Raw genomic sequence first — 27,716 nt, 5'->3', positions numbered from 1 at the left:
TTGCCTATTTTAACTAGAAGCTTTCACTGTTATTATCAAACATTAATTGCTTCACATTATGAATTGGAGAGTGTCCAATAGATTCAGAATGCTTTAGGGTTTTTTTAATACAGTTTAAGTTTATCACATGTAAAATGGAAAAGAAATTTGGTTTAAAAATTCTGAAGGCGTGTTACTGTCAATGAATTTTTTTAATTCCTCCATTTTAGTATAACAGGCCAAAAAAAACCCAGTTTTGTCAACTCCCTCTGGTGGCCTGATTAATAAATAACACTAGCAGATCTGATGCATTCCTATCAAACTGTTTGTAGGTGTGTGCTAACATTAGGAATTCATTCAAGATTTGTTTGTTTCTGTAGTGGTAATAGTCACTGTCAGAAACAAACTTCACAAGAGTTCAAAATGTATTTTAAAAAAGAAACCTTTATGAATGTATTGATTATCTCCTTGGACCAAAATCTTAATTGTCAAGTGATCATTTGAGTCAGAAGTTTTGTCCTTGTAATTGCTATTTCAAATTAACTTTGCTTCTTCCTAGTCACTCACCGTCCCTCTTTCTCTCCTCTTGCGTTCTGTTGCTTCACTAACCAACTCCTGCTGTTGGCTAACGGCTGCTTCAGCTGACTTTGCCTTTCTCCAATCAAGATGGGTGCCTTGGGGATGAGGCTCCCTGCTCTCCCTTCTCCCCTTCTCCCAGCTACAAGCTGTCTCCCTCTGGTTCCACACTATCCAACGTCGGCCTTGGGGCAATCGGCTCAGGGCTCAGTCCCCAAAACTTCGCTGCTAGACAAGTAAGCAGGCCACCTTATAAGATGCATTGTTATAAGGCTGCAACCTGAGCTTAATCCTGGTTAGTTGGTTGCTTGCATTTGTTTTCCTACTAAATAAATTAATATTGTTAATGGAAATTTCAGTTATATCAGGTCATTGAGAATCAATCTGCTTTGGTTCCTATCATCAAAATGTATTCCATCTGGTTTTGTTGGCCTCTTACTTCCTGAGTCACTGTGCAGCAGCAGATAGATGTGCTTTTCAGAAGTCATGAAGTTAGTGGCAACCTTTGTATTTTAACTGCTGTTTTAAAACCCACTTAGGCTGTTGATTTGCCCCTCCACTCCCTGACACTGAATTTTTCCATACTCCACCCAATGACCTTGTATATAGAAATGTGCCTGTAAAAAATTGCAATCATTCTGCATTGTGCCTGTTCCTTTCTCCCTTCCCCACAGCCCAAAGAAAGGATTGATTTAGCAGCCTTTAAAAACTCTTGAAGTAGCAATATTTTTGTTCTATATACGGGGGAATGACGGGAAAGAAATTAAGTGGGTAACTGCAGTTTGGAAGAATTTCTGGCTATGATGTTTTGCATTATGCTAGAAGAAAATGTTGCAGGAATGCTAGGAAATGAAAGAACAGAACCCGAGTATTGCAGCCGAACTAGCTGATATAGTCACATGCCTAACATGATGGTGTTTCTTTGTGTTGTCTTTCTGTTTCTATGTGACACAATCAGTGTTGAACATCAGATTAAGTCCAATATTAGCAGGCATGTTCTTGGATTCGGTGTGCAGCACTCTGTTGAGCTTTAGGGAGAGCTGAAAATGTAGCTGCAGCTTCAAGCCTCTCAAAAATGTTAACGTGTAGTTGACCCCAGTCAGTTCTTTCCAGAATAAAAACTCTTTTGTCTCTTGGGGTTTTTTTGTTTATCCTTTTACGTGCTTAATATGACATCTTGAGTAGCTTCTGAAAGAGAAGATACATTAAGGAGGTGAAATGTGATGTAGGTGAATGAGGCAATCCATAATGCTGCCAGTATAGAAGCAGAATGAGAGACTTCTGTTTTAGCAAAATGATAGTGGAGGATGCACAGTATTATGGTAGAAGGGAGGCAAAGTTTATGAAATCTTGGTATGTAAGGGAAGGAAAAGTTTTGGAGAAAGCCTGCACAATCTCAGTTTGGAAGAATGATGAATTTATGTTGGGTACAGCAGTGCTGGCACGGAGAGGGAGAGCAGAGAATGATGGCTGAGGGATGGAAAATGTACTATTTAGAACCGCAGGTATCTGAGGATTACAGACATCCTGATATACAGCGGAAGATGGGAAGTTCTGAGGGTCTTGAAAATGAAAGCACAGAATCAGGGCACATAAAGGCCTTTTGGAGTACGAGCTTTGGCTTTTAGAAGCAACATCATGTGACTGTTAGTGTAGGAGACTGTCCATAAGGTTTCCTGTGGCTTTTGTTGAAAGGTGTTAAAAATAAAGACAGTCTGCTCAGAGGCTGAAATAGTGAAATACAATCACGAATTTTCTTTAGTCTTTTTTGTGCAGTAGGGTTTATTATTACAGGAGTTGCTTATAAAACAGTAAATACTTCTCATTGAAAAAAAAAAAATCAAAAGAAACAGCAAGTATTTTTGCCTTAGAAAATAAATCGCTGGGAGAAAAAAAAAAACCCAAACGTTTCTTCTCACTTGAAAATTTTCCTGCTATTCAATTTATTGGGGAAAAAAAGGAAAAGACAAACATCCCAATCCAGAATGCTGAAATTTCCACATCAGAAGGAAAATTTTTAATACAATTTTTGAATTCTCGTTTCAGTTAGTGAAAGGCCTGCGGAGGAAGTAACAGGCTTATAAGTGATATCTCAACAACCTACTCAGAAAATGTACCCAACTTTTTCTGAAGTCATGGCCCAAAATTCTTGTTGACACAGACTTCCCTTACTTTTAAGCCAATGGAATGGTTGTTTTTGAGCATGTTGTTTGTACTCCAAGTTTCCATTTCCCAACATGTAAAGTGCAAAAAATATGAAACATTAGCTTTTTTATGTGCTTTGAAATAAGTGGATAAACATGACTCTTCAATGTAGAGGAGAAAGAGCTTGCATCTCGACAATGTAGTACAGCAGTTCTAACCCAGGTAGAATATTACTGATTTAGGGCAAACATCTCTGTAATTATAAGGGTACTCTGTTTAAGTCAGTACGTGCCTCATTGTTATTGCTATGTAGCTAATAGGATAGAAATCCATTATCCTGAAAGATTCATCTTCTGACTACTGCTTTAATTTTATAGGGTGGCAATCATGGTTTGTTTGGAAACAGCACAGCACAATCGAGGGGCATGCACACACCAGTGCAGCCACTAAATCCTTCCCCCAATATCCGGGCGCAAGTGCCTCCCCAATTTCTTTCTCCCCAGGTAAGGAATTTATAGTAACTGGTTACTTGTAAAAAGTAGAGCTACAGCCTTCAGAGCACATCATTGAGGTTACTTATACATCTACCTTAGTCTTGACTTGATGTTAAGAAATAGAAAAATTAGATAAGATACAAAATTAAAATTCATAGTTGACAGTGCTTAGAACTCAATGCAGAAGGATTAGCCTTCTTTCTTATTCCAAGACAGTTGATGGTAAATGCTCGCTAACAGTATTTTTAAACCTCAAAGTGGATTCAGGAATCCTGTGTCTTACATAGGCTTTTGCAAAGTATTTTAAAAACAACAAAAAAAAGTGAAAGCTGAAAGTTTTTCTGAAGTGTGATAGGTTGCTTAATTTTTTTGAAACAGTCTCGTCCTGTGCTTCCTGCCCCCCCCGCCCCCCCCCCCCAAAGAGGCCTGATGAAGGGCTATACATTGTAGAGCTCTAAGACCTTATCCAAATGCACAAGTTTACCTTTTGCTTTGGACTTGGTGAAGACTTTTGGAGATTCTCTTGAATTCTACTTGTGTAACTCTCAAATAATGCAGGGAGAAATGGGGGGATTCTTCTCCACCTACTCCTGTCTTTTACTATAGCTTATTCAGCATACAAAGAGATTAACTCTTTCTGTGAGCCACTGTTTCTTTGCTCCAGTGACTGCCTGAATGCCTTTCTTTTCCCTTGTCAAGCAGTACATTTTTAATGTGATAATTCAGTACTGTGATTACTGGTTAGCTGCATATATATCAGCATTTTAATTTAGTGCAGTCTCTAGCAACCGAATGGTTGGGGGAGGAACCTTTGTCTGTGTGTCTGCATCTGCACATGTAATACTGTATATTGTCAATCAAGTGAGGTATTCACTCTGCTCAAGTCGTAGATTGTGCATGTTTAAATGTGATGTGTTAATAAATCTGTAATGTCTTTCCCAGAACACCGTTTAAGATGGGTGTTGTACCTATTCCTTTATAGAAATACTTCTGCTTCATCATCTTTTCTCATAGCTGTGCATTTCTTGAGGATATGTAACTGGTTTCCATGCAGGTTTCAGCCTCCATGCTCAAACAGTTTCCCAACAGTGGCTTGAATCCTGGTCTTTTCAATATGGGCCCCCAGCTTTCTCCACAACAGATTGCCATGCTGAGCCAGCTTCCACAGATTCCCCAGTTTCAATTAGTAAGTAGCTAGTAATCTTGTGAGACAGACTGTTCACAAAGTCTGCCGAAAGAGTTTTCTTTTTATGTTTGTTCTAATTCTGTTTTGTCCTACTATCTTGTGTTGTTTTTGTACAAATATTCCCTGTTCGTTGTACAGGAAAATACAGCCCTGTTAGAGGGCAGCAGATAAACTGAACAGGCCTGTGTAATTATTGTGAATATTGCAGTGGGTTAGTAATGATTCTAAGCAATGTTTTTGTTCAGAAAGCAGTTGTTCATTGATTTTTAATGATGTTTTCTTCAGACTTGCAATCATAGTGATGGTAATAAAGCAGGTACTAGTAATACTGTTGCATGATGTTGAATTAGGAACAAGTGAAGGGTGTAGTATTCTTCGAATGCATTCATTGTCATTTTATTTGTGTGTGTGGAATGAGAAACAGTTTACCTAAGTTCCGAGCAGAGCATTTGCTAGTAACTAGCTCCCGGCAATTATATTTCACTTGACGAGCTCTGTATTTTCACTCTTCCCACCCCCACTTATCTTGTAGGCATGTCAGCTCCTCCTTCAGCAGCAGCAGCAGCAGCAGTTGTTACAGAGCCAGAGGAAGTTATCTCAAGCTGTGCGGCAACAGCAGGAGCAACAGGTGTGGCACTGGTTTTGTCAATCATACGAAGTATAAAGTGCACTGGGAAAATGCAGTCTGCAGCAAAGATGGCGCTGGCTTTAATAATGTCATCTGCTCTTTTCAGTTTGCACTCTCTTCACATTGCACTTTGCAGAGAGCAAGGTCCTTCGGATCTCTTTCAAGTCACTGTTTCTTCATGTTTGCTGGAATTCTGTGTTACAGTATAGGATATATCATCCCCATTTTTTTCTTACATTTTGCAGATTGCTCGTATGGTGAGTGCCCTCCAGCAGCAGCAGCAGAGGCAGCCTGGCATGAAGCATTCACCATCCCACCCTGTTGGGCCTAAGCCACATTTAGACAGCATGGTACCCAATCCTTTGAATGTGGGTCTCTCAGATTTACAGACCAAAGGGCAAATACCTGGATACGGTTCAGGTAAGTGCTCTATGAAGAGAGATTTGGTGCATTGCCTATAGTTACCATATTAATATGGTAATTGCGTTACCATATTAGCCAGTTATGTCTGGGTCCAGAAATGAGTAACTTATCTATAAGCACTAGAGCGAAGGTTACAACAAGTGTCAACTCTTGATCAAATTGCATTATTTTTCATGACATGGGAAGAAGACAAACCTAATAACAAAGTGTATCTTGGTGTGGCATACTGACCTAACAAGCTTATTTGGAAGTTGCCTCTTGAACATTTCATTTGCTACTGTTGATTTTTTTTTTTTAACCTCATGATCACAATGACTCCCTGTTTGAAGATATTTAAACCAAAAAGAGCAAATGACAATGGAGTTCTGTTTGTTTGTTTCACAGGCTTTGGCTCAAGTGGCATGGATTATGGCATGGTGGGAGGGAAAGAGGCTGGAACAGAATCACGCTTTAAGCAGTGGACTATGATGGAAGGGCTGCCCTCTGTGGCTTCACAAGATGCCAATATGCACAAAAATGGTAAGAAGGAAACTGGCTGTTTCAGGAATGTCCTTGCAGTATCATCTTGCCAGAGGGGAAATAGCTCAGATGAAACTGTGCTTCAAGTTAGTTAATACCTTACCTCACCAGTATGCGTCTTTAAATATTTTTGATTTTAGTATTCCATACTCCTAAAGATCCCAACCTTTCTTGAGTGTAAATGTATCTTTTTAATGCTTCAGGTGCAATAGTGCCCCCTGGAAAGGCTCGCGGAGGATCGCCCTACAACCAGTTTGACATAATTCAGGGCGACCCACTAGGTGGCCATGCAGGCCCTGCTGGTGATAGTTGGTTACCTGCCAAATCTCCACCAACGAACAAGATTGGAAGCAAATCCAGCAACGCCAGCTGGCCTCCAGGTATTACATAAGGGCAGGGGTTATGTCCTAGCTTTAGAGTACGTGTGCTGGGACCTTTCCTCATCATGCTTTTTAAATAACCACCACAAGGAAAACATTTGCTTGGCCTATCTCATTTTTTAAATTTCTTCCACATTAAATTAGAACATAAATGTTGAATTTCCAGTAAAAAATTGCTGGGCCAAATATGAACTAACTGCTGAATTGCCTGAATAGTATTTGGTTTTTGGTAAGTGAACTCTTATCTTCTGTAGTTTGGTGACCTTACACTTATGGAAATTTTCATGAGAACACTTGTTCATAGAATACACAATACCAGCTCCCTCCTCTTGTATTGATTCCTTATTTGTGTTGTGTTAGGCTGACACACAGTGTAAAAATTCTGATTGATAGCGTGGAATCAGAAAGCAAAAGACATGAAAGTTTTTTTTTTTTTCTGTGATGGCGGGAACAGGATTTTCTTGTCTTGACCTTTTGTATTTTATGTAGCATGAACTTTTCTTCTGGCAGTTGTTCACAAATATGATGCACTGCGGACCACAAGGTTTCTTTTGCCAGCAGTATTGGTACAATATGCATACAATGTGTGTGCTATGCTGTTGTGGTTCACCTTTGCTCGTCGCGTAAAGGATAGAAGAGTGTTGCCATGTTCCAGTACTGCTCAGCAATCTTGTGGCTTGAGTAGAAGTTTCTTGCTTTTTGGATTATAGGCCTTAGGACATTCTTTTAGTCTTCCAGAGTTTCACCGGCAGAATTTTATCTTTCCGCTAGAAAACTCAAAAATCTAGGAAAAACACATATGTATTTGAACATGCATGTAATTTTCTATACAAATGATTCATTAAACACAGAGTGGTGTCCTTGAAGTTGCACAGATTAATCACCAGTGCTGTTCAGCAAATGGTGGATGCTGTGATTTTTCTCTGCCTGGAAGACTTTCTTAACGTTCCAGGAAAACATTCCTAACTGCAAATCCTCTGCTGTTTATCTCCTCAAGCACAAAAAAAATGAAGGTGCAGGTACATCTCTTGTGTAAACCAGTAGCATAGACCTTGCATCAGAAAGCCTAGGAATCTGTGTGACAGATACAACTGCAGGAAACCTACAAAAAGTAGTTAAAGCTTTTTATGTGGGAGCCCCTCAGTGTCCAACTTGGGCAAGAAATTGTTTTCTCATGAGCTAACAGAGTTAAAGAATTAGTTATCTCAAGAACCTTTGCACACCCACAACATTTCATACCGCTGACTGCTCTCTGGAGAGGTGTATTTGCATTACATTTCTGTCAGCCTGATTGTTACGTACTGAGCTTCTTGAGCTGGAGTTACTGTTCATAATGCCAGAAGCCTCCAAAATTTGATCTTTTTCAGGATGTCTCTCGTAGACTTGTTGCTGAACTTGTTTCTTTAGTCACTATTCCCCTATATAATACCGAGAAACACAGTACTGCTTGGAATGTTAGGAGAGGGATGTGAGGATCAGCCCTATTTCCAGGTTTTGGAGCAGCCACTGGCTCTGGCAAGATTCTTGGTACCAGAAGGCCATTACAGAAGTGAGAAGCTGAATAGCTACTCTTTGTCTCTCGTTGATATCATAGAGCTTCCTTAGCGATATCTTCAGTCCCACTGTCAGCAATAAGTAAAATTTTTGCTGTTGCTGACTCTCTCACCACTGTGAGAGGATGGCTGGAGTTCACAAAACCTGAATATAAACTCTCCCTGGGGTCATCAGTACCATCCCTGGTTTCTTGTGTAAATGAATAGCCCGTGACTGTGATTGCAGGTGTCATGTAACAGATCATGGGTTTTTGGCATGTGGCTTTTATTCAATTATTGCTATATTGCTAGCCCTCTCCTATGAGGTCCATAGCCTACTGGGACAAGTGGTACTGTCCCATAACCATCAGCCACTTAAGCTGCCTCGTAGCCTCTTTAGTGTCTTGGCTTCCTTGAGAAGGAAAACTTAGCTGAAATCATGATCCACCTGATCAACGACCCTGACGAAGAGTAAAGATCCCAAATGATTTTACACTGTAGGTCCTTTTTCTCTGCAAACTTGTAGGTGAGGCCCACTGTCAGTTCCTGGCGTGGAGATATAATTTTTCTTCCTAGTGTTGGAAATTTAAGTTGTTAATGAAAATGAGTTTCCAAGAGAGAACCTCTTGAAATGGGTGCGTTTTTCCTTTGAATGAATACACTGGTCGCTCAGCATTCACCCTGACTGCACCTTTCACGTTTTCCTCCTAAATGCCATCTGCTGCAGAAATTCTGCCGTTCAAGAGAGCAGTATTGTTCAGCACAAAGATAAATGAAGTGATGCCCAATCAAACTGATATCACAGCTGGAGGTGAGAGCAAGTTTTGCTGCATTGGTGAGAACTATATCTTTTGGTTATGTCACACGGACTTGCATACCTAGGTAATAGTAGACTGTGATTTTTCCCATTCAGGAGCAGTTCAGTCATATACTCCAGGCAAACTGGCCTGAATGTGTCTGTCATGGTTTTCCTAATAATCTTATGTTTGAACTTTTTGGGAGGACCTTTCAAATATCAGTGGAGAAATGCACTTCATGTTTTCTTTGCTTAATCTAGAAATAAAAGAGCGTATCTTCAGGGAGAGTTGGTGAATGTGCATGAAAATAACTGTCAGTCCCAAAGGATAGTTTTGAAATTTGTCAATATGCTGAAGTTCAAGGAAAACTCTTCTCCAGACCAGGATTATATTGATGAGTGAATGTGTTTATATGCAATACGCCTGATCTTTGGAGTCTTGTTTGAATATTCTTTACCTTTTGATGAGAGCTTACTATGCACTTAATTTTCAGTCTCACCAATTCTCAGAAATCTTTACAAAGGCAAGACTTGGACTTATCCTCCTTTTTTTTTTCTTTTTTTTTTTTTTTTTTCCCAAAACAACTTCTGATTTCCAGGTCCGAACCTAGGTTCATGGATTCTTTATCTCGGAACAGAGAAGGTCTTGTGACTAGGCCCAAGAGCTGCCTTGCTTGTTCCTTAAGTGTAAGGTGGCCCTGTTTGTCAGGGGATTGCACTATTTTGGCAGTAGCTGAGCAGATTCCTTCCTTGATGCGGTGCTGATTGGTCATACTGTTAGAAATGTTGATACCTGGTACCCTAGATTATTTTGTTGAGCTACTAAAGACTGGGAGATGTGACTGAGGTTTACAAAATCATGAAGACAGTGGATGAGAAATGCAGAATTGTAATTCTGTGAATCCTGCAACACTAGAACCATGGTGCAAATGCTGGATATAAATTTTAAATCAATAAGAGCTTTTTTTTTTTTTTTTTTTTCCTATCAGGAGTGGTGAACTTCAGGAATGTGTTGCTTTTAGAGCTTCTGGAGACAGATGGTACTAGCCAATTGAAACAGTGATTAGATAAACTGATGGAAAAAGTTTCACAAGCAGGTGCTAGCAGATAGAGGGTATTTCTGACATCCTAGATAGAAGGACTATGGATGCTGGGAGAGTGTGAGGGCAGTAGCGTACAGGTAGTGACCAGGTTTGTGTTCTGTCCCTAAATGGTATCTCTTCTACAACTGTTAGCAGAATACTGGGCTAGATGGACCACAGCGCTGACCCAGTGGGGCATTTCTTGTTTCTTCTCTGAGATTCTCCTGCCAGTGCATTATCATAATGTAATACTACCCTTGCTGTGCCAACTGTTTGAACCAGCACTACCACATTTTTCTTCTGTATTTGTCTATGAAAGTCATGGTCTTGACTGCTTCTTCATTACAAAGGTGACTGAAATTCTGAACCCTTCCATGCCAGATTCACCCTACATGGTTTCATTTCGGAGAGCACATCCTGGATCCCACTTTTAATCATGGATTTTTAATTACACTCAAATATTCTGTCACTAATTACTTCAAAACTTCATGTGGGGAATAAAGGTATCATTCCATATCCTGGACTTGTATCTACAAGGGATGAATCTGCCACCTTGGCACTCTTTTCACACTTACCCAAGTTGTCACATAGTATCTGAAGCTTCTTTACGTGTTTTTGTGTTTGGCAGTGTTACTTTCTTATCACTGCTTCCAGAATTGACCACAGCACTTTATTCTTTGAACATCTACTCAGAGAAGGAACCAAGTTACTGATCTTTCTTACAGTAACCGGAGTTTTTGTATGTTCATACTTTATATAACTCATCCTCTTGTCTTAAAAAATCTGGCATGCCTGGAACTATAGTTGAAAGGAAACTAAAGCATGATAAGTATATTCCCTCTCATTGTGAACCATGAAGAACGTCAATGAGTATATACATTGCTTTCACCACAGGCATCTCACTTTAGCATTACCTCAATATTGATAGGTAATGTGTAAAGTGTGTGTGTACCTACAGTGTAAAGTGTCAAATGTTGTGTTTACAAACTCTTAAGGTAAGTAGCCTTTCCTTGAGAAAAGCTTCTGCACACACACAAAGTATGTGTGCAGAATCTAATCTTACATATCTTAAAAAAATATATAGTGTGTTAAGGAAGGCTGAAACTATTGAAGCCTCATATGAATGTAGTAAAACAGGAATAGTCAAAGGAATACCGTATGCACTTGCACCACTTTTTTGTAGTGTAGACTTGTATTCAGACAATAGAGATGGTGCCATGGAATATATGAAAAAAGGAACATGAAACAGATTTTTAACTAAGAAAAGTCTGATTTTTCTGAGGAACAGTGTAGAAGACAATTATTTACCCTCCTAAATATCTTCAACAGTTACTTCCAGTAAATGACATTGCCCTGTTTACATCTAATTCCTTTTTCCTTCCTGTCCCAGAGTTCCAACCAGGAGTGCCATGGAAAGGTATACAAAACATTGACCCTGAATCTGACCCCTATGTGACCCCTGGAAGTGTGCTGGGGGGGACAGCCACATCTCCCATTGTAGATACAGATCACCAACTTCTGCGGGACAACACCACAGGTAAAACAGTGAACAACTGGTATGTGATTATTTAAATTGTTCTGATATTTGAGAATATTCTGATGTTCCTGTCATAACAGGGTAATGATCTATTGCATTTGACTAAAAAGGAAGCATATGTGCATAAAAGCTCAGCATTGGTACAAATTGTGGCTCTCTTGAGGTTTAACTATATTACAGAAACTCTATGAAATTGGCCTACTCTTCTCTTTCTCTCTCCTTTTCCCTTTGATAGGGTCTAATTCTTCCCTCAACACCTCGCTGCCTTCACCTGGTGCCTGGCCCTACAGTGCCTCTGACAATTCCTTCACCAACGTTCATAGCACTTCAGGTATGGAGGCTCCAAAACTTACCTGGACAAAGCATTTTCCACTTACTTGCTAGTTCCTCATTCTTGTTCCACTTGTCTTTCAGTAATTTCTGAGGAAGCTTGGAGGTTTGAGTGACTAATCAGATAGTTTTCCTCCTGACGATAGAATACTCTGTTGTAGTTGCTTTAAAAACTAGGCTAAAATCCTCTGCCATTCCTCCTACCCCCAAAACAAAATTCTTAGTTATGCAAGTTAAAGAACAAGGTAGCAGTGCAGCAGATGCAAAAGGAGGAAAAAAAAAACACCAGCACATGCAGAGTCTGTTGACACGTGTAAGGGGTTGGGGGACTGTCGTAATTTTTTTCAGCTTACCTGCTCATGTATGTATGAGTTAAGGAATTTGAGTAATAAGGTGAGTGATTTTATTAATTTTAACTTTAGAATATTGGAGTGCTGTGAAGGGAATATTTTTGCCTCACCTTTTTTAGCACTCATCATTCCCTGAAACCTGAAGAGAGAGAGGGCTTTTAGTTCTCTGGCTTTTAATGGTTGTCCTGTAAATAGTAATTTAGATATCTGCCTGAGATCCTTGGTAAGAAGGTCTCCAAAGTTTTTTTTGTGACAAATGGTCTCTGTACGCACTTCTGAGAAGGATGCTGGAAATACTTGCTTCAGACAAACCATTTGGATTTTGAACTTCTTACAAATGCCAGAGTTTTCTCTTGAGACATCATTGTCTTGACAACTACTTAAAACTGAAGAATTGTGTGTAAATAGCAGAAGTGATGAACGTAGCTGAGAGCTGCATCTGGCCCAAACTTCATGGGTTTTGTATCTTACTGAATAAAAGCTGTGTACATATGTTATCTCAGCGTCTTCACAAAATGTGTTGAAAATCCTATTTAGCCCTCAAAAAAACCAGTGTTCCTGCTGCCAGTTTGTGGGGTGACTTTGGTTTGAAGCAATATCTGTGTATGCAGCATTCCAATGACATAATACATTTCTCTTTCATAGCCTGGGGAAAGGAATGACATGTATCAGCTTCTTACCTCTGCTTAATTTTTGTCTAGCACATAAGAAAGACCCAAGAGATAAAAACTGATTGAAGTCATAGCTGAATGGAGGAAACTAGACCATTGCCTGGCACACATACCATCTTCTGCTCATCTTGTTAAGCTACACACACCAGCATTTTACAGCGAGAAGGCAGGTCATCTGAATTAGGGATTTAGAATTCACATATCTGTAAAACAAACCAAGTCTAGTGAAAGCAGGTTTTTAAGCATTTTCATATACTTTCATAGGTTAGTGCTTGAAACCTGCTTGCTATTGACAGTTACTCTGTCGTGGAAATATACTGATCCCACTGTAAAATGAAGCACACTTTTATTTGCTGAAAGCTTTATGGTCTTGATTCCCACGTGTATTATTTGTGACACCCTGACATATTGTAAACCTGGATTTTTACCCTTTGTTTCAAGTAAGTAATTTACTACCTTTTGTTAGTGAATAGCTTAATACCTACATTTGCGCGCGCGCGCACACACACACACGAGTTCCAATTATGATAATTCATGACACAAGTGCCTCTTCCCCTGGATTGGTCTGTCTGTGTTCACTGGTTCTCATTACAGAACAAGGAAAAAAGAAATTATTCGAGCAATTTTGACTTTTGGTTTGATAAATGTCCCTTGGTGTCAGAAGGTGTAGGAGAATTTACGGTCTACCTTCTTAAGGAAAACTGGTTTAGGAAGAGCTCCTAAATATTCATGACCAATAGCGATGTTTTGGGGAGTGTGTTAATTTTTCTCTTTTATTGGACTTTATATAAAGAAGTCTTGAAATGTGTTAGGGATATCCACTATTGGTCTTAACTTCTCCTAACAGGCATTTGGTAATGCTTTCTAGTAAAAAAAGGAATATGCGCTATGAAGATTGTTTAAAAGTGCAGCTGTCACACAGCTGAGTGGCCTTCTTTACGTGTTACCGTTGTGTCAACTCTCTATGAAATCTGTGATTCATGAGAAAGCTTTGATCTTATAGGAGGACATCTTTAGGAGGTATCATTAGGTTCGTAGACCAAGAGTGGTAAATACTTATGTCACTTCTCTGCAAGTTTATGGAGTGAAGAAGGCTCAGATTCATTGAAGGTCAGCAGTGCCCAAAGTTGTAAGAAATTCTCAAATGAAATACAGTGCGGACATAAAAGTTGCTGTTCATCGTATTAATAATTGAACATACTGTGACAGGTTACATTATCATAAATGATCTAGGGATTTTTTTTTTGTCAGCTAAGATTAACCTACATGTAGCATGGCTTTTTTTGGTGTGGTAAATTAACTGTTGTATGGTTCTGTGTTTTGTGCTTGTCTCTGATATAAATGCAGTCAAAGGCTTTACAGTGATAGTACAGTTAAAGGCTAGTTGAATCTCAAGTTTTTCTAATATGTACAATTTATTTAATCTTCTAGCAAAATTCAGTGATTACAAATCAACATGGTCCCCAGATCCCATAGGACACAATCCCACTCATCTCTCCAACAAGATGTGGAAAAACCATATTTCCTCAAGGAACACTACAGGGCTGCCCCGCCCACCTCCTGGCCTGACCAACCCCAAACCATCATCTCCATGGAACAGCACAGCATCCCGATCGGTCAGGGGCTGGGGGGCACAGGACTCAAGGCTTGCCTCTGGTGAGAAGAATCAACTGATAGCACCATTGATCAGACCTGAGGAGTGTACGTTTTACAGCACTAATGGTTTGGAGGAAAGAAAGTTGCAGTTGTCTGGTAAAAGGAAAAAAAAGTTCCTTCTTGAAATGGAAATTTGCTGTCAGTAATTGGGGTGAGAGGTTGGTGGGTGTGGTGTGTGGAATCCCAAGTCCTGCTGCAGGGGATAAGCGAATAGGGCTGGGAGCTGCCAGGAGGGAATACCTACTGCATGGGGCCTTTCAAGACTAGATGCTTTCTGTGGGTGGGAAACTCCTTGAAGATAAAGTCTAGTAAAAAGTGAATCTTGATATGAAATGTGAGGAAAGATGTGGTTTTGTTTTCAAGGCTGAAGGTTAGACTACATTTGTTAGCAGGGCTGATAACGCTAAATTTGTCTGAGATTGAAACATCTGACTGCAAAGAAAAATGGTTTTCTTTGTATCAAATCTGTCTTGATTGCTCTGTCTTCTAATTTGCAGCATCTACTTGGAGTGATGGTGGCTCAGTTCGTCCTAGCTACTGGCTGGTTCTTCACAATCTCACTCCGCAGGTATTTTTTGTTGTTGTCTCTGAGAACTTGTTTGCTTTACCGAGATACAGATTTGCGTATTCTTCAGTTGTTTCTCTTTGAATAAAATTTAACAACATCAGGTTTGTCAGTAAGATGTGTTTCTACTAAACTTGGCTGCAGTCTGATTGGTTTTTCTATTGTAATCTCTTCAGCTAACTTTTAGGTGTTCAGTTTTTGCTACATAACTGTCATAACCTTCCATTACCTAGAGTTTCAAAAAAAATTACTGGAACAGAAAGATTTTTCTTAGAAGTGAAGATAAGTTGCATGACCATAACGTGGAATGGTTTATACAGCTGTTAAAGAGACTGTTCTTTGGGATGTTGTCAATAAGAAAGCTGGTGTAGCTGCCAGTTTTCACTTTGGTGTTTCCATAGTGAAACCACAGAATGTTTCCAGCACTCCTGCCAAGAACAGTCTAGTTAGGTTATTCCTGCAAGCATTCTCAGAGTTTGCCTTCCATTCAGAGCGAATTATGTGGAGATCCTGGTTTCAGCAATCCCAATTAATCTGTATTCAAGGCTTAGGAAAAGCCTATATGATTATCAGCAGCGCCCTGAGGTCTAGACAGAGAGCCCCCTGTTCAGCAGGATAATTTACCATGCTTCTACTACAGTCTAAGAAAACATCAACGTGAAAGGAAGGACTAAGGGCTCCTTCAGATCACCCAAAATGGCAAACCGTGCTGCTTTAATAGAAAATACTATTTTCCTTGATGTGAAGGAAACAGCAGTGGCGTGATGAAGAGGCACAGTTCTAAGGCTCCCTTGTGCAAGGTAGTTTAATACTGCTTTAGGAGTCATTTAATGGAAGAAGAATATATTTTGGAGGCATTTAAGTTAATAGAAAAGAGAAAGAAGCAGGTTATCATTGTCTCTTCCATAACTCCTCTTATTCGTTGTGGGTCAGGACAATAGAGAGAAGGAAGCGTAAAGGTTAAGGTGGATTCAGGGACAGTATCTTCATTTCAAGTTTCTCTATTTTAACTTTGTCCATATTTGTACCCATGCACAACTTCCTTTTCCCTCATTTGAGGTTGTATTATATAATGGGGGGGAAGGGAGAAGGAAGAAAGTAGCACTTCCTTAAGTATCTGCACATATGGATCCCATTCGTGTGTGCATGTTCTGTGGCATACCAGGAATGGAATCTGTCTGTACAGAACACCTTGGAGAACAGCAGTTACTGGAGGTAAGTAACAAGCTGTTGCTGCTGCAGAAGGAATGCGGGCAACAACTGCTGCGAAAACATTAGTTCAGGAGGAATGAACATTGCTGGGTTTGGCAGAAAGATCACTGACTGTTTTTGTGACTTACTGTTTCATAAAGCACAAAGACAAAAACGCACCAAAATAAATTTTAAAAAAACCCTCATTGTAGAGGTGGCATTTCCAGTTTTGCAAAGAACTTTTAAATACTGATTGATCTAAATTCTACTGAAATCAGAGTGCTGGAGACTAACAAATTCTGGTTCCTTTGGTACAAATCCTAGTGGCTGAAGATGGTGAGAAAGTACAAGTTGTATATAATTACTGGAAAACATGCCAACATGAGGATAGTGACAATTTAAGAAACTCGGTGAGACGGGGAAAACAGGACTCAAGCTACAAGTGAGCAGGAAAGAGAAGTCAGATTATTCCATAAAGCAAAGCCATTGTAATTGTGAGAAGTCAAGGCATACTGATTCCATTTGAAAATTAAATCCTGTCACCTTTGCCTACTTCCCACTGCTTTCACCCATTTTCCTTTCTGAGAGCAGATTATCTTTTAATTACTGAGACAAGTTAGGCTTGAAGTTCATTTGGAGAAACAGTTACCAACATCTGTTTTGTCCTGGCTGTTCTTCCTCAGATTGATGGGTCAACCTTGAGGACGATCTGCATGCAGCATGGCCCACTGCTGACATTCCATCTGAACCTGACCCAGGGCACCGCCCTTATCCGATATAACACCAAACAGGAGGCGGCCAAGGCCCAGACTGCACTGCACATGTAAGCAATCCCCGTGTCCGTTCTCAGTTACTACGTTAATCATGAACACAAAAGGTCTGTCCAGTGCTATGCTTTGGAAAGTCGTTTCAAGTATCATGGTTGGAAGAGAATCTTTCCTTCATGGACAGAAGAAGAAGAGAAACAAAGATGCCTTCTGTTTGTGTTACTGTAATTGCTCGCACAAACTGGCACATACAGAACTAAAAAGGTGCAAATAGGATGGAACTGTGACCAGTATGCACCTTACTGTACAATTTTGGCCATTTTATAAAAGCTCGTGAATTTTTTCAGATGAAAATCATTCTTAAATGCGTAACCCAAATGTGTGGGAATCTGCTATAGTTTTGAGATACACCTGAAATAGCTTGCTTGAAAAGCTGTGGATCTTAGGTTTCCTGTTCTTAAGCTTTTTGGAACTGACTGTGGCTCTGGTATGTTTTGAAAATGTGAGAGGTTTTGAGACAAAAATCTTGGGGGGGGCGGGGGGTGGTGTAAGCCATTAAACTCAGTGAAAACTTTTGAACTATACTAATCTTATCCTGAATTTCACAGGCTTTTAACCTATTCTTCCTCTGTTTTGTTTGAAAGGTGGCATATGTGCATTTACCATTGTAGCTACACTGTATAGGCACTTCTGTCGCTCTTGGTGTTAATGTTCAGGACCTCAGTTTAAATTTAGAAGGGTTTTGTTGCAGGCAGGCATAACTGAATGTTGGGGGAAGGGGGCTGGTTGGTTTGGTTTCTTGTTTTTTTTTTCCCCCCTTACAAAATGGAAGTTCCTGTCCTTTGAGTCAGTTTCACTGTCAAGAACAGCTAAAGTTTTCTGTGCTCACTCCGTTGTGGCAAGCTGATACCTGCTTTGGTTTGGGCACTTAATAATGTTGTTTCCATGCCTTCTGAATGCCTTGCCATTACTTTCTGGCTCTAATTTTTTTTTTTTTTTTCATGTATCTTGTCTTCTAGGTGCGTGTTGGGAAACACTACCATCCTGGCTGAGTTTGCCACAGATGAAGAGGTTAGTCGCTTTCTGGCACAAGCTCAGCCCCCTACACCTGCAGCAACCCCAAGTGCACCCACAGCAGGCTGGCAGTCCCTGGAGACAGGACAGAACCAGACAGATCCAGTTGGACCTGCTTTGAATCTCTTTGGTGGGTCAACAGGGCTTGGGCAGTGGAGCAGTGGTGGCGGCGGCGGCAGCAGTGGGGGTGATCTCACTGGCGCTTCGTTGTGGGGGCCCCCAAACTATTCTTCAAGCTTGTGGGGGGTCCCAAGCGTAGAGGATCCACACAGAATGGGCAGCCCTGCTCCCTTACTACCTGGAGACCTTCTGGGAGGAGGGTCGGATTCAATCTGAACTTAGAACTTTCAACTCTGACCTCGTGACCTTTTTTGGAACAGCAGCAGCACTAACTTGACCTTTTCGTTTTTTTCAACTTGCAATAAATACATTTATAAAAGGAAAAAAGAAAACGGAGAGAGAAAAAAAGGTGGGTCATTGACAGACTGTCTGAGCACATAGTTGCCTCCCTTATATAACTTCAGTTTTTTCGTTTGGAATATGAATCCAAAAAGAGAACATATCACTCTTGAAATACTTGAATCATGAACGCCAACTTAGAAAGACAATGTGAAGCAAGTACACATACCATTTAAATTTAAACACAAAAAATTAAAAAAATTAGTTTCTAGTTTTTCACTTTTTCATGTTATACGGAAGTTGTTGCTAAGAAACATATATACTGAAAAAATAGCTTTTTAACTTTGTTTGCACTGGGTGTGTTTCCGTCCTTAGGTCTACCATGTTGGGCTGGGGTAGGGGAGGGGTTCAAAAGAAAAAAGGGGCGGGGGGGAGGGGAAGACTTGACGGAGCCTCACTTTAAAAACAAAAAAAACTTAAAAAAAAATTTAAAAAATTAAAGAAAAAAACCACAAAAAAACCCACAAAACAAAAAAAAACCAACAAACAAAACAAAAAAACCAACACTTTGTGATTGGCTGGTCGATAAGTACCAGTGTGTTCTGGCACATGTAACTGCCCACGTGTGCTTGTTTCTGTGTGAGTGCGTGTGCACATGTTCGTGTGTGTGCATTTTTTTCTCTATATATATAATCTTGAAACGCTGCATTGCTGATGGTCTACGGGGTGGCTGGCCATCTGCATGTCTTGATTCTGAAAACAAGACAGGCATGGTGGAGTCCCTGTGGCTGAAGCAGAATCCAGTTGGGCTGGATTAAAATTTGTCAGTAGGTTTTTTTAAATTCATTTTAGCAGGGTGCTATCTGAAGTCTGCAGATCATATTGAGTGGGTAGTTGCTTCCTAGCCCTCGTTCTAACCCTGTGGTAGAGCAGAACACTGCCATATCCAAAGGATTTGGTGAGAGGGGAGCTAATGTTGTCTTTTGAGTAGCAGTGTATTTATTTATTTATGTCTGCATGTGGGGTTTTTGTACTGAGTGAACCCTAGAATGTTTGTTATAGAATGCAAGCCATTTTTTTTCTTCCATTGAGGGGAAAAGAGGAGGAAAGAAGACATTGCCATTTTTTGTGCGGCTAAGACAAATGTTCTTATTCAGTCTCTCACAAGCTTCAGTACCTTTTAAAAAAAAAAAAAAAGTGTGTTTCTTTTCTCCCCCAAACCTATAAATAGGCACCCATACTCATCCTTGAAGAATCCGTCAAAATCTCGGATGTCCAGCCCAACCAAATTAGCCTTTTAATTGATTTACTGCTTGTATTAAAACTGACAAAAACTAAATGGTGTCAGCAAATTGCTGGCCGGCCTGCCTCATCTCCTGAAAGCACATGCAGCTAACTCCTTTCTGCGTCCTTCATGGTGAGCGTTACCTGTGCCAGGCCTTGGTGTATTACAGCGCCAGACCATCACTGACAGAAACGTTTACTTACGAATGTTCTTAAACCAGTGTGTACTTCAAATGTTTCCTTTTGTTTCTCTGTGTTGTGTTTTTTCCTGTGTACGTGGTTTTGCTTAGGGAGGTATATAACTAGCAAAGACTTTTTTTTTAAAAAAGTATTGCACCTTTTTGTTTTTTGTTTTTACTTTTTCTGTACTGTTGCTTTTTAATTTCTGTATTTAAGGAAAGGTTTGGGGTTTTTTTAGCATCAGTGTAGTAGTACTCTGGGCAGGATAGGGGTGACCTATAATCCACAGTGATAGCCAGTGTGTGCGTGCACGTGTGCGCTGGGAACAAAACTTTTAAGACCTGTTGTTGTGAAAAGAGGTGTAGCAGACTTGAAGGAACATCCCTTGACACAAAGCGGGAAGTCGGGGTGGGGGGGAGGGAGGGAGAGGGAAGAGAGATGCCGGTACTTGTTTTGTAAGTGCTAGGACTTCCATGTGGTGGTGTCCAGCTGTTACACTGTCTAACAAAGTGCCGACATTCTTTACCAGCACATACCTGTCCATTCCAGCCCTCAGCGGGAGCAGCGCTCAGGCTTTATTACCTGGGGGGTAGGATAGGGGAGTCTCTTTCTTCAGCGTTTTCATTGAAGGATACGACAATGTCTCTCTCATACATTTAACTCTAAGCATGGGTTGGGTGGGGAGAAGCGAAAGCAGATTCAAGTAATGTAGGGGTATGTGTGTGTGTGTGTGTGTGCGCACGCGCGCACGTGTTTGTGTGTATGCCTGCGTGCTGGGGGTGGGAGGGAAGGGCTAGGGAGTTGCGTGGCTTTTTTTAATTCGCCCTTTCTATGTAAACCCAATGTCACAAGGAAGACTGAGGGAAATGCTGCATATACACATGCCTGTAGATTTGTATGCAAAGTGTTACGTGACAAAAAGTACGAGTAGGTTTGTATTTGTTTAGTAAACTGGAGTGTGCAGCATACTCTGGCCCCTTCAGAATATACTTTTCTATCGTGTCTCCTCCTTCATTCATCCCACCACGCACAAAGAAACAAAATGCTCTCTTCCAGCTCCTGCTAGCTAGTGCCCCTCGCGTGCACACATCCATAAAGCTTTGTTTCTGCTAGTCCCTGCTTGAAGACCAGCCGCACTCGGACACGCAGAGCAGGTTCTTAAAAGTCCTGTGCCAGCAGTACTTCCTAGCGAAGCACCTTTGGCCTGAGTAAGCCAGTCTCCGTTCTGTCACATGATTTGCTATATACATGCTGGTTCATTGCTGTGTTCCACCCTCACTTCTCTCTCCCAACCTGCCCTAAGGTCCCTTTTCCTGCACTTTGGGCTAGTTGAGTTCATTGCGATACTACGGTGAAAGCCGGGTGCTAGAGCCCCTCTTGTTTACAAGACATAATGAGGGATTTGAAATATTTAAAAAGAAAAGCTAAATTGTTCTTCCATTGTAAGCTTAAAGGGAAAAAAATTAAAACGTACAAAAAAAAAAAAAGACCAAAAAGTGCATATATATATTTTAGATGAAGACTAACTCTGGGAGCATTTAACAGTGTTTTTGTTTTTATTTTAACATTTTATTTTCCTGCTTTAAATTTGCAAGCATTCTCAGGAATTCTAGGGTAGGAAGCCAGTTTTTTGAAGATGGTTTATTTAACCTTATCTTATCCTAGATAGATGGCTGTTTCTTGTTGATAAACTTTTACAAGTTCCTGAATCTTCAAAATGTTTGAAAGTTTTTACTTTAAAATAAAAATGCTAAAAAAAAAATAAATAAAAAGAAAAAGAAAAAAAGAAAAAAAATCTCCAAATGTTACTGTCAAGCGGGGGATCAAGAATTTTAAAGGCTGTATAAATTAAAATACATTAAGAAAACTTCTCTATCAGCAACAGAAATTCATTGTAATCTTAAACAAGTTGTGGGAGAAGAAGGGTTATCATTTATAGTGCTTTGTTACTCATGCAGACGTGTGCAGTTGCATGGAGAAGAGAAGTGTGTGAATGGAAATCTCACTTTGTTCCCTCTCAATTGAAATGAAACAAAAATATTCTTCCAAGCACCTTTTTAAAAGCAAAGTGAAACTATAAACCTAATGAAAATGCAGTATAGTTTAACTGAAAGAGTCCTCAGTTAGGACGACTAGCAGAAAATACATCATGGTGCTTCTTTAAACCACTTTTAAGTAGTGCTAAAGCAAACCAGTGCTGACAGAATACCCAATAATGAAGTAGTTTTATTATCCTGCCTTTTTCAGTACAGAAAAAGGAGAGACTATGGAAAAACTCCAGTAATACGTACATTAGAAATCAACTTTCCTGTTTTCAGCTATTTGGTCAGTTTTATTCCCCGCTTGGAGATTTGCTGCTTGCTTTTCTTCACCCACCCCACCTCCCAGTCTTTCTGTTTTGTTTTATATGAGGGGAATAGCTGTTAAACTCTCCTGTTCACCCTGTTAATGCTGGCTGTCAGGGCTTACACTCGTGAACTTCAGAGTTTGGTATTGGGATGGCCAGCTTCTCCCAGCTCTAAGGGTCAGGGGCTTACTCTGCCTGAAACGGCTCGGCTTAAACCACAAAAACCGCGTTAGTGCCTTTCTACATGCACCCACATGCCCTACAGTAGGGGAAGGGAGGGAAGACAAGGCAAAGTGTGAGGCAGTATAGCCACTTCATGGAAATAAATATATCTGTTCTTAAGGAAAAAGAGCATGCTGCATAAGCAGTTACGTAACAGTAGTTGAGATAACTTGATATTATTTAAAAAAAAAAAATCACATGCCAAATTCCTGTCCTTCTCCTATCAGTTGCCCAGTGTTTTCATGTTGCGCTGCGTGTACATCTGAGTGTATACGTGTGTCTTGAAAAGAATGCATTTATAGTAATAATAATGCCCTTTTAAAAAAAATCCTGTCATGGGCCAGTAGAGGAGGGTTTACTTAGGGAGTTTGGGATTTTATTTTATTTTATTTTTTTTATTTTATGGAGGAAATTTGAGTGCTTTGCCAGAGGCTGTGTTTTATCAAATCAGCAGTGTCCTAAAAGAGAGGAAATTGTAGGATTTAGTCAAAAAGAGCCCAGGAACTTGACAGTCACTTGGAAGTGGGTTGTGACTGACTGCTGAAGGGTTGGCAGTCTGCAGTTTCAGCAGTCTGCTGGGTCCAAATCTATTGTAGTGCAACAGTCTGCTCCTCCTTTCTCTAAATGTGCAGGGCTGCAAACGTTAGTGACTGTCTCCTCGGTGATAGTTTTACTAAATTGTTGAAGCCACATTAATCTTACTATTTTCCAACTACAGTTGACAGTTCTGTTCCTCTCCAAATTATATGTAGCTAATCATGATGTTGCTAGTATGGCTAAGTCATGGCACTCCTAACCATCGCAAGTGATTTCTGAGCATTTTGCTAACCAGACTCATCTTCTGGGGACAACCATCGCTTAATGTTGTAAATATTCTGCTACCATTTGAGCTCATAACAGCGAAAAGTCAGCAGGAATTGATGTTAGGTTACTTCTGGGCTTTTACAAAACTGTTCCAGGGAGGGAATCAGTGGCAGCATCTTGTTTAAACATAATGACAAAGAAGGTAGGGAAAAGAGGCTGGGGAAAGCACATCTTCGACTAGATTATGGGCATCTCTTTCCAGATAAAAATCAAACATAACATCTTTCACTGAAAAACACTTTTTACTATCTCGAGTGATAAGGAGAACTCTGTTTATCATTTTGTTCTTGTTTTTGGTTCTCCAGGTTATACAGTTTAAATATATACGTACTTTACAGGTGGTTTTTAGCATTCCTGTTCTTTTTTTCTTCCTGGTTTTGAATCCTTCAGTGCTTAATTCATGAAAAAAAAAAATCCATTTTAGCAGTCTTCTAAGCAAGTATCCATTATTTACCAGCCAATTTGCTTACCCCGCCCTTCAGTGTGTATCAAGCTGACCGGGTTTTAATGGGTTTGATAATTCTTTGATCCATTTGAGTATTTCACTTTAGCAGTGACAACACAGTCTAGCAAGCAAAAAAAAAAAAAAAAAAAAAAGGTGGGGTACAGCTCAGAAACGTGTGTTGAGACCTCTGACGTTTACTTTGGAAAGCAGTTTTAATACCATGTACTTAGGAATACTTGCCATCTTTTCCCAGTGTTTTTATGCTTTTACCTGGACGCTTGCCCAGCAGTCTTGAGAGTGGGTTTTTTGTTGATTGGGGTTTTTTTCCCAATCACAGGGTGTCAGGTTTTTCTTACAAGTTTTTTATTCTGCTTCAAGTTAAGTGGCTTGTGTAATGAGCAAGAATATTAAGTCAAGTGTGTTTTTCCTCTGCAATATAAAAAAGATGTTTTCAACAAACTGGCTGGGATAACCACCTCTATATTAAGTTGGTCTCTTTTTTTTTTTTTTTTTGCCTGCCATGACATTTCTAAACATTTATTCCTTAGAATTTCTCCCCCATTCTTTTTTCCTAAAAATGCTGCCACATCTTCCACTGTGTTTTGGTAGTGCATCCAAACAGTACTGTAGATTTTTTTTTTTTCTTCCTTCTTTCTTATGTTTACCTCTTAGGCTTCTAATTCTGTTTGTGCATATTTTTTTCCTGTTGACTTTAAGAGGAGTACTGTATGTGTATCTGAGATGGCCAAATTTGGCCAAGGCTGGACCAGGAAATCAGGAGTGATCCTGATTAGTCCCACTGACGTTAAATGAGTGAGTACTGCTTGGGTAAGGGCTCTTTGTGTAAGTAAGCCTTAGCTGGATCAGGGCCAAGGTAGCAGATGAGGACCTGTTGTATTTCCAGTGCAGCAAACATCTCTGTTGCATATATCACACTCACTGTAAATCATGTGACCTTAGCACCCAGGTTTCTCCGGTGGATTGAAATGCTGGTTTTGTGGTGGATGGTTCGCATCTCAGGGTATGAGTCCTGGTTGAGTAAAAGGTAGTTTTTTCTCTCTGAAGAGGTAAGGTTCCCCTAGCAGAAGCAGCTTTCTTAATTGTAAATATGCATGCATGTATTTGTGGGCAGGAAAGTAATGCCAAGAAAACTTAAGTTGAAATGAATTCTAAAACCAACCAAACAAATGCTGTTGAAGTGCAACTTTGGTTCCGAGTCTGAAACAACATACACAGATTCTGTTGCTTTGTCTAAATTGATTTTGCACAAAATACCATTTAAGTTCTCTGGTTTATTTGCTACTATTTTGCAATATTAGGAACTGATACTGTTAGATCATATCAGTCATTCCCACCGTGATCAAAATACAGATGTCTAAAACCCAAACTCTTCCTTCACCTCCAGTACTAGGCTTCCACCTGTGGCTGAAGGATGTTAACAGTAATGGGGAGAAATTCGTAAAGTTTCCCTGATGTAGACAGAGCCTGTTTTCCCTGTTGTGCTGAATTCACATCCAAACCTAAAACAAAAGGCAAAAATTACGCTGGAGCAGAGTTATTGGTTGGGCTAAATGACAGGAGCCTAACTGGAGATTTTTAGCAGCCTTGCTAGTTCACGTCCCTCACAACGTTTTGCTAAGTGTCCCATCACTGTAAATACCAGTGTTTGCTGAATTTTACCAAAGTTCCCCTGCAGTAGATAGTAGGAAACAGATCCATTTTGTAGTGACTCGCTGAGCAGAGCTTTGTCTACAGTAGAATTCAAGGGTCTGTCTACGTTGCTGTTAAAAATGAGTCAGGGTCCTGTTTAAAATATAGCTATTTTGTGGTGTTATGTGAGACTTTAAACTTTGTGATGTAGTAACTGTAGCTTCTAATCCTTTTATGAAAAGTGATTTAAGGTTTCATCTGTGCTACAAAAAGCACCACAGCTCCTGATGGTTTGGAGCCTATTTTTAAAACTATTGTCAGGCCAAGATGCAGCTTCATCTGTGGCACGCAGCAGACAGCGTCCGTTTGCATCCACGGTTTGCATGCGTGTTGCTTTTCATCGAGCTATGCAGGAAAGGTTTCTTTTCTCTAAAAGTCTCCCAGAATCCTGTGCTATATAAGCAAGCTTCAAGCAAATCAAGTGCCCTCTGCAAAGAGCCATTTTTGCCCTGTATGTGTGACAGTTGGGACTGGTGACATTTAGCAGTGTTAGGGCTCCTGTTAACTTTGTAGTGAGAGTTTTTTGACTTGACTGACAGCCTTTCTGTAAAAAAATACAGAGCACTCCAGGGGAAAAGAAAAAAAAAAAAAAAAAAGGGAAGAATGCATTGTGCCAGCCAGCGTTAAGTATTCTTGCAGCAAACATTCTTGACTGTGGTGGGCAGAGGGGAAGAGAAGAGACTGGAAAAGTTTGCATGGATGCGCAATGCGAGGAGGCAGTGCTTAGCAAGAAATGTTTTCTTGAGCACTACATGCCTTCTCTTGGGTATTGGTGTGTGTTGTTGCATTTGCAGAACTAACTTTCTCATTTTTTTAATCTGTTTGGTTTTTTTAATTGAGACAAAGTGGAAGCTTCTCCTGTTTCAGATGAAACACAACCATAAGTGAACATTTTCTTCATCATTTACTGTTGAGCAGTAAGAGCAGGTTGCACAGCTTGTTAGAATAGCTATTTTAGTGACATGGTTATGATATTATGTGCTTTCTTTCCCCTCCCGCTCCCTGCCAGATATGGCTTACCCTTTCTATATAAGGCGCTGTGTAGGTTTTTTTGTTTTGTTTTGGAGACGTGTGGAGAAGAAGCAAAATGAAGTGAAAATGCAAGCCAAGGTAGAACAGCCTTACTTTAGGGGGTAGCCTTACAACAGAGCTTTATAGTGAGTGTGCTGTATTCCAAAATATGTAAGCCAAAAACAAAAAAAGCATTCATTTATGCAAAAAAAAAATATCTTAAAAAGAGGTGTTGGAAGACTTCTTTAATATGTACCTTCTAAAGGTAGAGTAAGGTCTCACCAAGTGATACGTTATTGTGATACTTCTTGCTGGGTCAGTAGGGATGGGTTGGGGTATAAGCGCTTAACGTTTTCCTCCTTCTATGTTTTTAAAAGCAGTAAGTTAAATGTGGTATTTATGAATGTGCCTTTGTGAGTATAGTGACTGTCTAATTGAGGAGACCACTTGGGCGGGAGGGGAGACAATGGTCAATTTATTCTTTCAAGAGGTCAGACATCGAGATTGCAGCCCACTGGTCCCTTTTGACAAGCAGCATCTTTGGGCTGGTCTCTACACTGCACAATACGTATTCATATGTGGTAGAGATCGGGGTGGGGGGGTGCGAAGGGATGTTGTCATGTGATGCACAGAAGCTGTTGATAGTTTTAGGCTAGTCTGCCGTTGCAGGTTGAGTTTGTATATGTATTATGTGGCTTCTCTTTACGTTTGTGTGCATGAGTGTGAGTGCGTGTGGCTTTATTTTTTGTAAGCACTGGAGAATTAAAACAGTGATGTTTGAGACAAATTTATACATGTAGAGAAGATGATGTTTTGTAGCTTCTGTTAAATAGTGGGTGCAGGCACACTTTTACCCTCTCTGTCCGTGTCCTGATAAGAGAAACAGGAAATTTTTTTTTTCAACCCTTCAACTTCCAGCACACTTAACGTTGCCATTTAATGAACAGGGTATTACACAAGAAGAAAAAAAAGAGTTTTTGAAATGTTGAGGTAGAAGTGTTTAAAAGGAAAAAAAATCTGAAGTAATTTTTTGTTTCTTCGAAGCTGTTTGTAGCTAAACATGGGAATCTGCAGTGTCTCCTTCCATTTGTTTTTTTTCTTTCTAATAATTCACCTCTTCGTCCCACCCAAAACATGAGGTGTACAAGATCAAGAGCTGTTCCTGTAGCCCGTCATAATTCCCACCCCGAAAAGAAACTCTAGTGGGATCCCTCAGCTCTATTCAGGAAGACAAAGAGAGGAGAGACTCTGCAGTTTTCTTTGCTTCGCTCTCATTCCTCTCTAATGGCCTTGAAATGTATTATTATGCAAATGTGAATTTTGATACTGAACTTAAGAAGAGGTTGTTTGTTCTTTTTTTCAAAAAAAAGGTC

The 27,716-nt window shown here is 40.0% G+C and overlaps 1 protein-coding gene across 21 annotated transcripts in view; it reads left to right on the top strand.

The window, feature by feature from the left end:
- Positions 1 to 18,669, top strand: part of TNRC6B (trinucleotide repeat containing adaptor 6B) — a 134,569-nt gene extending 115,900 nt beyond the window's left edge. For 10 of the 21 annotated variants that reach the window (XM_087767830.1, XM_087767831.1, XM_087767829.1 and 7 more), the window contains 13 exons: positions 3,078 to 3,203; positions 4,249 to 4,380; positions 4,913 to 5,008; positions 5,254 to 5,428; positions 5,816 to 5,950; positions 6,154 to 6,330; positions 8,590 to 8,673; positions 11,131 to 11,277; positions 11,513 to 11,608; positions 14,060 to 14,380; positions 14,782 to 14,852; positions 16,724 to 16,863; positions 17,827 to 18,669. In XM_087767830.1, coding sequence (XP_087623956.1) covers positions 3,078 to 3,203; positions 4,249 to 4,380; positions 4,913 to 5,008; positions 5,254 to 5,428; positions 5,816 to 5,950; positions 6,154 to 6,330; positions 8,590 to 8,673; positions 11,131 to 11,277; positions 11,513 to 11,608; positions 14,060 to 14,380; positions 14,782 to 14,852; positions 16,724 to 16,863; positions 17,827 to 18,217 — 2,091 coding nt within the window. In that variant the 3' untranslated portion in view covers positions 18,218 to 18,669. Of the gene's footprint in view, positions 1 to 3,077; positions 3,204 to 4,248; positions 4,381 to 4,912; positions 5,009 to 5,253; positions 5,429 to 5,815; positions 5,951 to 6,153; positions 6,331 to 8,589; positions 8,674 to 9,257; positions 9,326 to 11,130; positions 11,278 to 11,512; positions 11,609 to 14,059; positions 14,381 to 14,781; positions 14,853 to 16,723; positions 16,864 to 17,826 lie in introns of those variants that run through there. The other 11 variants (XM_087767844.1, XM_087767841.1, XM_087767834.1 and 8 more) reach the window with 7 other exon arrangements.
- Positions 18,670 to 27,716: the final 9,047 nt, after the last annotated feature.

The sequence above is a fragment of the Nipponia nippon genome, unplaced genomic scaffold (assembly GCF_047370975.1).
Source record: "Nipponia nippon isolate SJK-2023a ecotype South Korea unplaced genomic scaffold, ASM4737097v1 scaffold_3, whole genome shotgun sequence".
Taxonomy (NCBI): domain Eukaryota; kingdom Metazoa; phylum Chordata; class Aves; order Pelecaniformes; family Threskiornithidae; genus Nipponia; species Nipponia nippon.
The sequence above is the reverse complement of the archived record's forward strand: the minus strand, read 5'-3'. Positions and strand labels throughout refer to the sequence as shown.